General features: G+C 38.4%; 1 protein-coding gene across 2 annotated transcripts in view; it reads left to right on the top strand.

Moving 5' to 3' along the window:
• Window positions 1–10,348, top strand: part of EEIG2 (EEIG family member 2) — an 87,641-nt gene extending 77,293 nt beyond the window's left edge. For both annotated transcript variants that reach the window (XM_088835533.1, XM_055401737.2), the window contains 2 exons: window positions 187–256; window positions 6,351–10,348. In XM_088835533.1, coding sequence (XP_088691659.1) covers window positions 187–256; window positions 6,351–6,393 — 113 coding nt within the window. In that variant the 3' untranslated portion in view covers window positions 6,394–10,348. The remainder of the gene's footprint in view (window positions 1–186; window positions 257–6,350) is intronic.
• Window positions 10,349–16,250: the final 5,902 nt, after the last annotated feature.

Below are 16,250 nucleotides of genomic sequence, written 5' to 3' on the forward strand. Positions count from 1 at the left end.
AAGTTAATGAGAAGTAACTATTAGAATTTCTTTTAAACTGCCTGTTTTAAATCGTGTGTGTAGCTGTTTAAGTTTTTATTTCTTTAACAAAACTGAAATATAAAATGTTAATTTATTGTAATATGAATATTATTTGACAGTAATCTAATAATTGTATGTATAACAAACATCATCACTGTCTTGCAGAAGAAGGACTGAGGTTATTTGTGGGTCCTGGAGGAAGAACAACCTTTGGTAGTCGTCATCTTCCAAACAGGTATGTAGACCAAACAATATCTTACTAAAAAGTAGAGTGACTTTTTCTTTTAAATGCTCATGAGTGGAAGATGAAAGTTACAAAGTTTGTATCAAATTGAGTCTAGAAAGCAAAGTATTAGTAGTTCCATGAGAAAAATTACAGCTCTTATTGTAGCTTAGTTTTCCATATCCTGAGTGTGTTTCCTTGAGTATGTATAAAATACAGTTTGTATTTTGTAAGTTTATTTGTTGGTTTCCTTAGATGTGTTTTTAGAATGTATTAGTAGAGAACTGGTAGAGCATTGTGAGAATAAAATAAGTGAGCAGTTACCAGGGAGTATGTGGAAGACAAATATTCCTGGTGGTAGGAACAAATAGAAGGAACTTACAGGCATAATAATTATAATATATAACTATATAATAGTAAATATAATTATAGGTGGTACTTACTGAGCATTTATTAGTTATGTGCTGAGCACCATACATATATTTCATTCAAGTCTTATCTCTTTCAATGCTAAAAAAAATACCATTATTAGTTTTTTAAAAGAGGGGAAAAAAGATAAAAAGAGGTTAAGGTAAATTACCCAAAGAAAGCTTTAAAGCTAGTAAGTGGTAAAACCAGGACTCACACCCATGTCTCTTTTGAGTGTAAAGCCCATTCATTGTACTTAATCATTTTACTTTACTGGCTCATGATTAATATAACCTGTGTAAAGAATTGCCAGTGAATAGGTTTTTCTGAGGAGGTGGGGCATGTGAAATGGAGTTGTGAGACATGAGGCTGGGAAGTGTCTTGAAGACAGGTTATAAAGGGCCTCTGTTGCCATAACAGAATGTTTAACCTTCTTGTATACACTGGGGAGCCACTGGTCCTTCTTCAACAGAGAACTGGCAGATTCGCATTTTAGAAAAGTAACTGGCCCTGAATTTGAGAGTAGATTAGAGCAAGCAGAGTCTAGTAGTAGGGAACAGGTAGAAGAGTAAAATTTATAAGGACAGTGATATATATGGTAGAGAAAAATGTATTTCTGATTTAAAGAGACAAGTTCACATCCTAACTGACCACTTGCGTAGTAAACCATTTAACTTCAGTTGAACTTAACTCTTGAAAAATGAGATCATATGCCTACTTCATGGAGTTGTTTTAAAATATAAATGGAATAATTATACTCACTAAGCCCTAGCTCGGAGAAGGCAATGGCAAGCTACTCCAGTACTCTTGCCTAGAAAATCCCATGGATGGAGTAGCCTGGTAGGCTACAGTCTGTCGGGTTGCTAAGGGTCGGACACGACTGAGTGACTTCATTTTCACTTTTCACTTTCACACATTGGAGAAGGAAATGGCAATCCACTCCAGTGTTCTTGCCTGGAGAATCCCAGGGATGGGGGAGCCTGGTGGGCTTCCGTCTATGGGGTCACACAGAGTCGGACACGACTGAAGTGACTTAGCAGCAGCAGCAGCCCTAGCTATTATTATTTTAGATTATACTCACTACGGAGAAGACAGTGGCACCACACTCCAGTACTCATGCCTGGAAAATCCCGGGGATGGAGGAGCCTGGTAGGCTGCAGTCCATGGGGTCGCTAAGAGTCGGACACGACTGAGCGACTTCACTTTTACTTTTCACTTTCATGCATTGGAGAAGGAAATGGCAACCCACTCCAGTATTCTTGCCTGGAGAATCCCAGGGATGGCGGAGCCTGGTGGGCTGCCGTCTATGGGGTCGCACAGAGTTGGACACGACTGAAGAGACTTAGCAGCAGCAGCAGCAGCAGCATACTCACCAAGTCTTCACTGTATTATTTAGGAGGAACAGCAAAAGACACAGTTGCAACCAAAAGGACCCAGAATAATAAATACTCAGAAGCATGGGCTGTCTCATTAGGCTGCCCAGGGGCCACTATTGAATTTACAGTGTTAATAATCTCCCTGTAAACCTCAGTTTCCTCACCTGTAAAATGGGGATGATAAATAAGTTACCTAACTCACAGGCTTTTTGTGAGGGTTAGATCATTGATGTAAAGTTGTTTAACACAATACCTGGCTCATAGAAAGCTCTCAATATATGCTAGCTATTTGTGTTGTTACGCAGAGAAAAGAAAGATAATTTCTAGTTGAGAAAGAATTTAGGTTTTAATTCTTTAAAGAATTCTTTTAATTCTTTAAAACCAAATATAAAGAGAATGCTAGAGTATTATCACCCAGTACATGAAAGCCTAAAGGGACCATTGGGGTTGAAGTAGATTCATATTACATGCTGAAGAACATCAAGGACAGTGTGTTACGGTGAAAGTAGAATGGGCCAGAGTCAGAATTGGGTTCTGTTCCTGTGCGTGCTCAGTCACTTCAGTCGTGTCTGACTCTTTGCAGCCCCATGGACTATAGCCCGCCAGGCTCCTCTGTCCATGGGGATTCTCCAGGCAAGAATGCTGGAGTAGTTGCCACTTCCTACTACAGGGAATCTTCCCGACCCAGAGATCGAACCCGCATCTCTTATGTCTCCTGCATTGGCAGGCAAATTCTTCACCACTAGCGCCACTGTCCTGGCTTAGCCATGATCTCCCAGCTTAGCCTTAGTGATCTTGACATATTGCATCTCTCACTCGCTACCATGCAGTCAGCTGCATCCCTGGAAGAATAACACACACAGCCCAACACACATGGGCTGCCTGGGTTGGGTTTAGTCCCAAGCTCCACCATTTATGAGCTGTGTGTTTTTGGTAAGTTACTTCACTTCTCTCTGCCTCAGTGTCCTCACATCTAAAATAGTGATGATAATACAACCCACTTCATAAGAGTTACACTGTTTAAATGATACAAGACACGGTAATGCTTAGGACAAAATCTGGCATGCAGTAAGCACTTTAGTGCTCAATCAGTTCAGTTCAGTTGCTCAGTCGTGTCCGACTCTTGTGACCCCCACGTCAGGCTTCCCTGTCCATCACCAATTCCCGGAGGTTGCTCAAACTCATGTCCATTGAGTTGATGATGCCATCCAACCATCTCATCCTCTGTCGTCTCCTACTAATTAAAGGTCTGTCTTTCACAGTTACTATGGCAATTAATCTATTTGAACTGTCCAGCAGGTACTTGCACACATAGGTCTGTCCATAAATAGTGGGTATTCATCAGAGAAGCTAATGTGTTAGTTTTAGATATATTATGTAAGATAAACTAGTAGCACAGGATAAAACCAGGATCATTTACCTAGGGCACAGAAGAAGCACAAGTGAACCAAAGTTCCAACAGGGAACCTATGAGATTGAAGAGAACAGAGCAACAAGTGATAGAGACTTGGGGAGGACTATCTGCAGTAATCCTGTATAAGTCTAGCATATACAGCCTGGCTGGCTCAGAGCTGCTTACAGAATCCTGCATGCACCTCCTTGCTTGCCTTTGGACATTTAATTTCTGTCAAGTAGTCTGTTTTCATTCCTCTGTGATTTATCTCTCATCTCTAACTGCTTTTTACATTTTTCTCTTTATCACTGGTTTTTAGCATTTGGTTGTGACGTGCCTTGGTGTGTTTTTCTTTGCATGTATTCTGCTTAGGGTTCATTGAGCCTCTTGAATCTGTGGGTTTACAGTTTTCTTCAAAATTGGAAGTACTCCAACCATTATTTTTCTCCACTTCTTCTGATACCCTGGACTTACAAATTCTAGCCTGTGGCATCCCTGAGCTCTGACATGATTCCTTCACTCTAAGAGACCACCTCACTGTATTGGGTTCTCCCTCCTTGCACTGTAGGCTTGGAGGATCCAAAAGGAAATGGCTTCAGGCAGCATGCTGGGGCAGTTTGTCTGGCTTGCTTGCTTTCTTTCCCTTATCTCAGGACCAGTGTCATGCTGCCTGTTGTCCAGTGTGTGAAAACTGTTGTTTCATATATTCTATCCGGTTGTCTGGTTCCTATTATTCCATAACTTCAAGAAACAGAACTATTTTAGGACATCTGAAGCCACTGTGTAGTGGTACTTACCAGGGTTCCTTCAAATTCTGATTATCTGCAGACATGTAAGACTGTTCACTGGTATTCTGTTGAAGATATTCCTATTTCTTCTTCAGAATGAATCCGTTAGAAGAGAAGTCCCTGAGCAAGCAACTGAGAACTCCAGTTCAGTCCATGGTGGACTGGTAACCACCATTACTAGTGATTACTACTACTTCCATTTTTTATAATTTTAAAATTTCCTCTTAAAATTCCATTAAGGGCAGAGACCAGTCATGGTAGTAACTTCTGGTCTTACTGATCTCTGGCATGCTCAGAGTGAAATGTCAGGTAGTAGCCCCTATCACCTTGACCAGTGAGGAGATTGGAGCCTGGTGTTAACTTTGAGCAGTGATACCCTCTGTCCATGCAACTCCACTATAGCTTTCCTCCTACTTATTCAGGAGGGATCATGGAAAGGGTAGAAAGATCCTCATCCAAAAAGAAATCCAGTGCCAACAGAAAGACACTATTCACAGTGATATAGAAAACCTTTATCAGGGGAGTTCGGGTGGGGTTTTTGTTTGTGTTTTGTGTGTGTGTGTGTGTGTGTGTTTTTTTTTTTTGCTGCACCCCACAGCTTGTGGGATCTTAGCTCCCCAACAGGGATTAAAATTGTCCCCATGCCACTGGCAGAGTCCTCACCACTGGAGTGAGTATGTGTGCTCACAACTCTTTCTGACTTTCTCTTTGTGACCCTGTGGATTGTAGCCTACCAGGTTCCTCTGTCCGTGGAATTCTCTAGTCAAGAACACTGGAGTGGGTAGCTATTCCCTTCTCCAAGGGATCTTCCAGACCCAGGGATCAAACTTGCATCTCCTGCATTGGCTCAGATTCTTTAACAACTGCGCAACCTGAGAAGTCCAACCCTAATCACTATACCACCAGGGAATTCCTAGTTTGGGTGGTTAAAGTGTTACCTGCCCTGACTCCTTGCTTGGTACCTTGCGATAAATGCTATGCTTTCCTTCAGCACACACACACAAACCTTATCCTCCTAGACCAAGAAACAATAGAAGGAACATGCATGTTTATTCCATTGTAACATAAGGCCAAGGCACCACGTGCATCAAAAATAGCACACACACAAAAAAAAGTGAAAAAAGAAAATCTGTTGATGAGGCCTTTAAGTATTTCTAAATACTTTTATTCACAAAGCTTGCAAATTTTAAGTCTTTTAGTATTCTCCATATTTCATTAATAGAGGTCAGATAGTACCTGGCATATTAGGGCAAAGGCTAAGCTGCTGTAATAAAGAGACTCCAAAATAAAATGGCCAGCCTGGAGGGACAAATTTGCCCCAGAAGTGATTCATTGATGCAGGTACCTGTGTTTTGTCCTTTACCATTCTCCTTAACCTGTGTTGTCAAAATTGCTACTCGTCCACGGTGCAAGCAATTTCCCTTTAAGTAAGTGAGGAAGAAGTTGGCATGTCTCCATTCATGTTCCCTGGGGGGAAACTTAGACACAAGGCCACACTTACAGACAAAAGAGTTTAGGAAATGTGCTCTCAAGCCAAGCAACCTGTACCTAGCTAAAATCATGGAAAGGGAGAGAGTAGATGTGAGAGACAACCAGCGGTCTGACAAACCAAGCTTGTAAAGAAATAAATCCCTCTTCAAGATCATTTTCCCTTTTCATCTGCATTTATATAGATATAATTTACAATATGGACCACTTACAAAGACATTTGCATTTGACTAAAATAAATTTTGCACTTCCAAGTTAAGTATGTAAAGACACCACCACACTACTAATGCTACTAGAAACTGTCATCCGTTAACTCAGTGCAAGATCTGAACCACCAGAGTCAGTATATTTCAGATTTGTATATAAACATGTTTGCCACAGTATGTTGACACAGTAAGAATTTGAAACATTTCTGGATTACGTGGGAATAAGTATGAGCTGATCAGGGACCAGACTAATCCCAGTGCAGCAGTTAATAAACATTTAAGACTTAAAGTACTTTCTCTCTGTGATACCTATAAGCATTGTGGATATCAAATCAGGTAGAAAATGTCTAATGCACTGTCTCTTCGGGGACAAGGTTAACTGAAACAATCTCAAAACACTGCAGCTCACAAGTTTGAAGTTTTGTTTTGTCTTTTCCCTGTTTTTAGGGTGGGGTCTGGAGCTTATGAACAAGTTGTGATCAAACGCTAGAAGTCAAGCTGGTGAACTGAAGCTTCCCTGTGGGTTTAAGATGTGGGCATTTGAGCTATTAAGGCACTTTATTCAAGCACTTAGAGCAAATGAACCTGTTAAAAAAATGAAGCATGTTCATCTGTCAAGAGGAAAGCCAACACTGATTTCTTCTCTGAAGGTGCCCACCACTCTCCATTCTCACCTACAACAGGGAACATCGGAACGGTAGTCCAGAGCAGTCTGCCACGTGTGCTTATAGGAGCACAGCCTCTGTGGTCACTGCACTGTCAAAGCATCCAGTGGGAAAAAACACTATACATCTGAGTATAGTTTTAGTGTTTAAGTGTCAAACCTGTGATAGACATGTTCAACAGATTCGGCTCTAGCTTTTAAATTTTGTGTTTGCGAGACAAGAAGTGAAAATGACTTAAACTATAAATTCTGCCAAGAATAGACAGAATTCCTGGGAAGGAAATCTTCCATATTATACTCCCTACAGTATTATACTAAATTCATTCACTCTTCTTGATACAATAATCAATATAAAATGTGAGTATTTGTGCTTTGGGAAAGTGTTATACTACAGTTTAAATATGTAAAATGCTTAATTCTAAACGAATCAGTCATAAATTGAAAAACAAGTGTGTGTCATTTAAGTCTGAGATACATGAATGAGTATAATGCTATTATTACGCAGTATGTGTCATTACTTGTTAATATTAGATGAGCTGCAGAATTTCCATTAGTCCTACATGAAAGACTAAGAGAAGTATAAGATTCAGTATGTTAAGCTTCCGTAAGATGCCCTAACATAAGAGCTCTGTTAACTAACAATAATATCTGCTGGGTTTAGGAGTCAAAATTTAGAATAACAGGAGGAAAATTGAGATGCGGTCAGAAACAAAACTGCCTTTTCTCTGAAGATTCAGGCTTACATGAAACTGAAAATTATTCCAAGGAGGTAATGGATAAAGAACAAGGGATAGCCGCTTGACCTTACTGACATGGACCCGCTGTTTTCAGTTTTCTTCTTTGCTGAATTAGAAATTAGTTATTTTGAGGCAAGAATAGAATACAACATACATCAAGTAGAGCTTTTAAAGTAAGAATATCTGATCTGGATCCAGTTAAATAGCACAGCAGATAAACCTCGAGTTTTTCTGGTCTTACATGACAGTTTCTGTATGGAAAAATCTCAGTTTTCTTGGACTCAGTCACTGAAAAAGAATGTTGCTCCTGTGGAACCAGTAATTCCCAGTCCTTAACTTTCAAAACCAGGTCCAAGAAATATAGTGTGTTAGAATTACTTTGGTGTAGTGTTTCCATGTTGGCAAAATAAGGGAAAAAATATTATTTTTTAAGAAAATTTATTTTAATATCCAAATTTAGAGGTTTGAAAGTTTTTGAATAATTCATGTTAGGGTTTTTTTTTAATATTTCAATGATTGGGTATTCCAAATTAATTCAATACTACTCTTATAAATAGATTCTGATTTTTTTTTAAAGAGATAACACCCTATTTTGGGATATTTTGAATGTTGAAAGATAGAATTTTCTGACTTATTAGTTAAACTTTCTTACTTGTTAAGATTGGTTTTGAAGAAAAACACTGACCTGAACATTTTAGTCTAACCAAGAAAAACACTACCTTCAGTGGTAAAAACTTGCTGTCTATGAATAAACAGGTGAGTTAATCCATTCATTATATATTATGGGAAGAAGAAAATCAAAGTTTTTAAGAGAGATGTGAAGATATTGTTTAGAGAGATATTTAGTATGACGTCTTAAAAACGTATTTTTCTATTTTCAAAGTATTCTATATTTTTTATCGGCATCTCTGCAGATGATTTTGCAGTTTTGAAAGTGATTATTAAAAACTAGATTGTAAGTTAGGTTCCATGAGGACGTTCTTCAGATACATAAGAGATGCCGTGGTTAGGACACTGCCCCCATCTTACTCATCCTTGACTGCCCTTGGCCCAATACAAGACTGGCTCTTGGTAGTTAAGATGATAGAGAATTATTTTTAAAAAACAAAATGTGGAGAGATTTTGAAAATCGTGCCTTTGATTGAGCAGTCACCAGATACATCTTGATTAATTTAGTAGTAAATATAACCAATATTTTAATAAGTAGAAACATTAGGAAGAAAAAAGATGACAGTGTCCTCTGTAGTCAGTGAAAGTCTGGATTTATTTTATTCTGTTTTGTGTTTTGTCAGCATACTTTGCAACTAGATTTCTTTAGAGTCCTCGAAAATATTTGTTGAAGGACCTATGTGTCTTACTTTCTAGTTTTTCTTAAACCATGTAGCTATTCAAAAAAACCTGCTTATTAAATACCAAGTCCACTTTTGGTTCCGTTTTAAGTTTAGAAAATAAATTTGAAAACTTAATAAATTTTTAACTTAAATATTACAAATTGTATTTTTTTAATATTAAAATCTAATATTTATATCACCTAGTCTTGGAGAATTTGCAGATGTATAACTTTTTTTTTTTTTTCTAATCTCACCCTTGTAAAAAGGATTCATGATCTTTTAAAGCTAAGTATTTCTGATCAGATAATGAAGTGTCTTAAATACCTTGGGGGGGGCACTTCCTGTGACTTGTGCTGGTGACCAAGATTAGAGAGGATGTGAAGGGTCGCAAAGGGCAGAGAAGGCCCTGGGCCATTAGTTTACACACTGACTGTCGACTCCTCTTTGCAATGATGGTGGTGAAGGCTTCCGTATACAGACAACTGATTCAGATTGGCTACTTAGAATCTGAGAAAGTCTTGACCAAGAATCCTTAAGTCCATGAACCCAATCCAGCAAAATACTATCAGAATAATGCTGTCCAAACCAGATTCTTCTGTATGTGCTTTTTGTTTTTTAAATAAAAACCATGAGCCGCAGGTGTCTACCACTTAGCCCATTTGTTGCTAGAAGGGAAAATAATCTTCTAGCTTCCAGTCAAAACATACTCAGTTGTCAAAGAGTTTTGATATATTAAAACATCCAGAAGTATTTTTAGAATTTTAAGATCTCCATGCTAACAGACTACTTGCAAGTTCATGCTAATAGTATTATTAAAACTTCATTGAAGTTCTCTGAAATGTTAGGCTTCCGTTATATATGATAATATTCTGAAAGAGACTGGGCTCATATGACAGGATTGCATTTTAACAGATCTTTAACTGGGACAGTTCAGAAATTATGCTTGGTCAGTTCTCCTGGATGGTACGTCATGTTAATATAACCTATACTATAGTTGAAATTGGGTTATGCCATTACTCATATGTTGGCTTAGGTACTGTACATAGTCTTAATAGCTGAGGTGTTAAAGAATATGAAGTCTAAAATTACAAAGGATGAAACAGGCCGATATTAACCTGTTTTAAGACTGCTTTGGATATAAAGGCCTTATTCCCTTATATATGACTTTTTAGAAGATAATATATATACACAGTATATTTTAAATGGTCATGTGGGTGATCTCTAACTACTCTCCATGTGACAAAATTTGCAACATTTTTAATTTATGTGGACAACAAACTCTACATTTACAAGTGTTTATGTTCATCCTTTGTATATAACAAAGAATTCTCTTACTGATACTCACTGACCAAATCCCACGTACAGGAAGACATTTAGGGTATATTCAGTTTGGTTCTTTTGGAGATATGTCTTATTTTGGGGATCACCTTCCTCTTATACATTTACTTGGTCCTTGATAATCGTGTAAATGGGTAATCATGTAAATGCTTATGAATAAAATTTTACTGAAGTGATTCCATTAGTATTCCAATCTCTAATACATGGGAAATGACCTTCATATTTATATTTTTTGTTAATTGTCCAACTATTAATCCAGGAAATGTTTTCCTTTTTTTTTTTTTACCAAAACTAATTTTTTATTGTAAAATATTTGAGTAATGTAAAGGTGAATCTTACACATATTCAATAAAAATCATATCTTAAAGTTTAGAATGTTGTTTATCGTTTAAAATTTCAGATTAAGATTCTGTCAGAAATCTTCCAGATTCTTGCCAACAAAAGAAAACCAAAGGGAAAGGACCAGTGTATAACTTCTCCCTAAGGGCTTCCCTTTATTTATGACCAAGCAGTATACCAGGTTTACAGACTTCTCTACGGTCCTGTGAGCATGGACTTTGGAATAAGACAGACCTGAATTTGAATTCAAACTCCCCTCAGAACCTGTTTTCTAATCTAGCATGGAGATAATACCACCAACTCTTTCTGGTTATGATGAAGAACATAAAAGCTAATGTTAGGAATATGCCACTTAGTAGGCACTTAGTGTTTGATCAAGCCAAAATTTGTCTTTGTGTAGCATCTACATACACATCTTAATTCTACTGTTAAGACAGAAGATGGTCAATAAGTGTGGCACTATTAGAGGTTAAAATCATGGCTTTAAATGATATTCATGGTCACCATACCTTTGTAGACTGTTCTTTTTGACGAAAATGTCCTCACAGAGAGGGAAAACGTCAGCACATTCTCTCTGCAGATATCAAATTGTAACAGCAATTTAAAGTTAATAAAGAACTATGGTTCACTATGAGTTTGAACCCAGATCCATGTAGACTGTCATGACTTCCCTGGATGGTGCAGATTATGAAAAGTTACATAAGTTAAGGAGAAAGTACCTTGCTTGCTGGCAGAAGTGGGGTGGGCTATGGCCACTCTAGGTGAAACCCTCCAACCTCCTCCTCTGTACACAGGATCATCCCAGGTGACTTTTTGCCAGATCACAGCAGAACCTGGCAGGAGCTTCTGATCTGTCCCCTCAGACTCTTTTTTTCAATATAGTTGATGTACAGTTTTAAGTTACAGGTGTACAACATAGTGACACAATTTTTAAAGCTTATACTCCATTTATAGTTATAAAATATTGGCTATATTCCCTCTATTGTACAATATATCCTTGTATCTTATTTTATACTTAATAATTTGAAAATTTTAATCCTGAACCACCCCTCCCCGGGGGGCTTCCCTGGTGGTCCAGTGGCTGGGACTCAGAGCTCCCAAAGTAGGGGTCCCAGGTTTGATCCCTGATCAGGAAACTGGATCCCACATGCCACAACTAAAGATCCCACACGCCACAGCAAGGATCAAGGATCCCCAGTGCTGCAGCTGAGATGTAGCACAGCCAAATAAATAAATACTTAAAAAACAATAATTTCCTACCCCTGTCTTGCCCTCCCCTCCTTCCCCTCCCCTCTGGTAACTACTAGTTGGTTTTCTGGAAGTGTATATAAGTTCTCTATATCTGTAAATTTGTGACATTCACTAATTTATTTTTTAGATTCGTAATATACAGTATTCATCATTCTCTTATTTCACTTAATACCCTCCAAGTCCATCCATGTTGTTGCAAATGGCAAAATCTTGTTTTAACGGCTGTGTAGTGGAGAAGGAAATGGCAACCCACTCCAGTGTTCTTGCCTGGAGAGTCCCAGGGACGGGGGAGCCTGGTGGGCTTCCGTCTATGGGGTCACACAGAGTCGGACACGACTGAAGTGACTTAGCAGTGTTCCACTGAATGTATATGTACCACATCTTTATCCATTCATCTGTTGATGGGCACTTAGATTGATTCCACATCTTGTAAATAATGCTGCTATGAAAATCAGTATTCATGTCTTTTCAAATTAGTTTGCTCTTTTCAGATATATATCCAAGAGTGGAATTGCTGGGTCATATGGTAGTTTTTAATTTTTGAGAAACTGCCATATTTTTTCTCACTGTGATTGCACATAATTTATATTCCCACCAATAGTGTACAAGGGTTCCCTTTTCTCAATATCCTCACCAGTATTTGTTATTTGAGTTCTTAATGATACCATTCTGACTGGTGTGAGGCAGTTATCTCATTGTGGTTTTGATTTGTATTTCTCCAATGAGTAACAACGTTGAGCATCTTTTCATGTGCCTCTTGGCCATCTGTATGTCTTCTTTAGAAAATATTCAGATCTTCTACCCATTTTTTAATCAGGTTGTCTTTTTTTTTTATGTTGAGTTGTATGAGCTCTTTATGTATGTTGGCTATTAACCCCTTATCAGTCATATAATTTGCAAATATTTTCTCCCATTCCATAGGTTGTCTTTTTGTTATTGATCGTTTCTTTGCTGTGCATAGTAAATTTTAAGTTTCATTAGGTTCCATTTACTTATTTTTCCTTTTATTTCTGTTGCCTTGGTAGACTGGCCTAAGAAAACATTCCTATGAGTACGTCAGAGAATGTTTTGTCTGTATTCTTTTCTAGGAGTTTTATGGCATCATGTCCTAAATTTAGGGATTTAAACCATTTTGAGTTTATCTTTGTATATGATGTGAGGGAGTGTTCTAATTTCATTGATTAACATGTAGCTGTCCAGCTTTCACAGCACTGCTTGTTGAAGAGATTTTCTCCATTATATATTCTTATCTCCTTTGTCATAGGTTAATTCAGCATAGTTCTGTGGATTTATTACTGGGCATTCTACTCTATTCCATTAATCTATATATCTGTTTTTATGCCAATACCACACTGTTTTGATCCTATAGCTTTGTAGTACAGCCTGATTTCTGGGAGGGTTATGCCTCCAGCTCTGCTGTTTTTCCTCAGCATTGCTTTGGCATTCTGGGTCTTTTTTTTCCATACAGATTTTTTAAGTTTTGTTCTAGTTCTGTGAACAACATCCTTGGTATCTTGCTAGGAATTGCACTGAATCTGTAGATTGTCTTGGGTAGTGTTGTCATTTTAGCAATATTAATTCTTCCAGTCTGTTTGTGTCCTGTCCCTCCAGATGTTCTTGCCCATGTCTCACGCATGGGGTTCCAGGCCCAGCCTTCTTATGACTTGCCCCATCTTTCCTCAACACCTAGTTTTTTCTCCCTTCCTCCTTACATCCTCCCCCTTCTTTCACCTTATTTTACCTTTTCCTTCCTGTACATACATAGCATATACCTGGTTGCAGCAGATATAAGAGAATGAAACCTTTCTTTTCCTTTGCATCATATGCAATCTTTGGTGGAGCTAACCCATCCCACATTGCATCCCACTTTACACAAAATGTAACACAAATTTAGGAAACGTAAACAGAAAAGGCTTAGACACTCCATGAATCAGTGATCTCTATTCCATAGGGACCATGTAATAACAAAATGCAAAGACCATTCTGTATGAATTAGTTTAGACCCCATCCCTATGCATTATAGCTCAGCTAAGTGGAGATGTCTCTTCAACCATTTCTCTTAAGAAACTGACTCCACTGCTAGATCTTGAAACCATTTCAGCAGTGATTTTCCCAAATATGCATAGCAAAAGCTTCAAATATCTAAAAAAAATGGACATAACTCGAATTTTTTTTTTTTTTTTGCATTTTATTTATAGGGAGTCCTCAAAGCAAATGAATGCATTTACTCTTAAGTGGGAAAAGTATGCCACCTTCTGGTATTGAACTTAAGTAATTCCATTCAAAACTGCCTCTCCCACATGAGCCTGTATCTGGCTTTTCTTACCCCTATATTCTTTGGAATTAAGACCAAAGGAAAAACATATATGTTCTCAGTACTAAATTTAAAAATTTCAAGCACTTAATTTAAAAGATTTTAAAGCATTGCATACTCTGCTTAAACAAGGCAAAACTGTTTTTAGTATGGAATTAACCAAAGATTCAGTACGTTCAATGACATGATTCCTCCTAGAAAAGACTGGGAGGTCAACATGATAAAAGGATTCCAGAGGGACAAGGCTGGACAAAGACATGACAGCGGGAAAACACAGCCGATTCTATGAAGGCAAAATATCTGAGTGTGGGATGAGGTGTGGAAATAGGAAGCAATGCAGCACTTCCAGGAAAGAAAAGAATGACCAGTTTGACTAGTTTCAGGTCTGGTCACAGTGTACATTATGGGATGAAATGGAGTAGGGAGCAATGCTGGTACAGAGTACATACAGTTTAACAGGAACTTAGAACCCAGCAGGTAAATGGGTGGAGGCCACTGACAGTTAGGACAGGTGTATAACTAGACTAATGGTGGCATCAAAAACTCGTGGCAAAAGAGGTGAAATTAACATTTACGGTACAAACTTGACTTCCAGCTCCTACCAGCTGGCTTGCTAGATCTTACCAGCACTCTTAAATATTCCCTACTTCTGGATATCCCCAAAGATGTGCACCACATTCAGTGATAAACCATGCTGACCATAGTTAACACCTGCATTCTCCATGAAGGTATAATCTAGTAAGACTCCACCATGGCACTGCTGGCGGCGCTCAGTTCCTGGCCTCCAGCCTACAGCTGCTTAGCTCAGTCTCCATAGTACCAGCTATAATGAGGTAATTTTGTTGGTACCCAAACTCTAATCAAAGAAATTACTTTCATTTGGAATAACTTCCTGACAGAAATGAGCCGCAGAGAACTGAGAGCAGTTTAAAGAGAACTGAACTGCTGGGTATGCTGTAGACAGTGGGGTTAGGAAGGAAAGAGGGGTGAGGAGGTGAGAAGCTGAGGGAAGGGTGCTGAGACTGGGGCTGTGTGCAATGTCTTGAGACACTGAAGGGTCTCAGTTTCACATCTCAACTGTACTACAAGGAAGCGCTGTGAGCAGTGCAGAAATTCTTAAAGGGGTTTTGGAGTTGCCCAGACCATACAAATAGGAATTACAGGCAAATTTCACTCGGAACAAGGGCCGGTAAGTTCCAGCTAATACTGAGTAGCATAAATTTCAATCTAACCTTGTGGGTGGGCCATGATGGTGACAGTGGTGGTAACTTTCCAAGCAAATCTGCAAATAAAACTCTTCCTCCTACAGAACAACCTTTTTCACTGTCATACAGTGTACTTTAATTCCGTGGAGCAAAGTTTGTTATTCTTAAGGCCTTTATAGTTACAAAAGTGTGACCCAATCAAATGGTTTTCCTAGGAGAAAAAAAAAATCTGCCCCCCTAAAAGGCCACTAGTCTTTGCAAAACCGGAACTTACTTGTACTTAATTGGAAACAAAAAACTTTTAATAGTTTTCTAGAGTGTGAAATGGAAGGGCTGGGCGCAAACTGTTGAGGGATTTCTTCTTTACACCTTTATGAGCAGTCTGGGTTTTAGAATGAACTTGAACTACTATTTAACTTTATTAAAAAGCATATGTAGTCATTAAAAAGAATGGGATAAAAATAGATGAAAATGAATTTTATATTACTAATGATAAAGCTGCATCAAAATGTATAATACCATTTATATGAAATAATTGATATCAGAATAGATATTTTATCCACGGGACTTCTGTAAGGAATAGTGGACTCTCTTAGAAAAGCAATGAATTTGAGAGGAAGCAGGTTCCCAGTGGTGTTTCCAAAGGTACGCATTAAGAGAAAATTTTAAAGTTTATAAAGTTTAAAGTCAATAAAATTTAGGGAATGTCCTAATGGTCCAGTGGTTAGGGCTCTGTGCTCTCACTGCTGAGGTCCTAGGTTCTATCCCTGGTCAGGGAACCAAGATCCCACAAGCTATGCAGCATGGCCAAAAATAAAAATAAGAAAAATTGTATGAAGTTTACTTTAAATTCCATCAATGAAAAGATTTTTAAATTACATAAAACACTTGACCAAACTGCCTACTAATATGCAGCACACAAATCAGGAGGGGAGGGGGCAAGAGATGATTGTGAAATTTCAAATAAGATTACGTCACTTCTCAGAAACCTCCTAGCAAATTATCCTTGGTAATCAGGAACAGCCACAGGCCTTCCAGCACTGCACCCTGGGGAGCTGGTTTCCAGTGAGCTGGGGGCTGCCTTTGGGCATGACTGTAAAGCGAGCAGGAGGCAAGAGTAACAGGAGTGGCTGGAGGAGACTATACTACATCTCAGCAGGTACCCACA

Source organism: Moschus berezovskii, chromosome 4 (genome assembly GCF_049115385.1).
Source record: "Moschus berezovskii isolate FMDL1 chromosome 4, NW_MosBer_1.0, whole genome shotgun sequence".
In the NCBI taxonomy this organism is placed as follows: Eukaryota; Metazoa; Chordata; class Mammalia; order Artiodactyla; family Moschidae; genus Moschus; species Moschus berezovskii.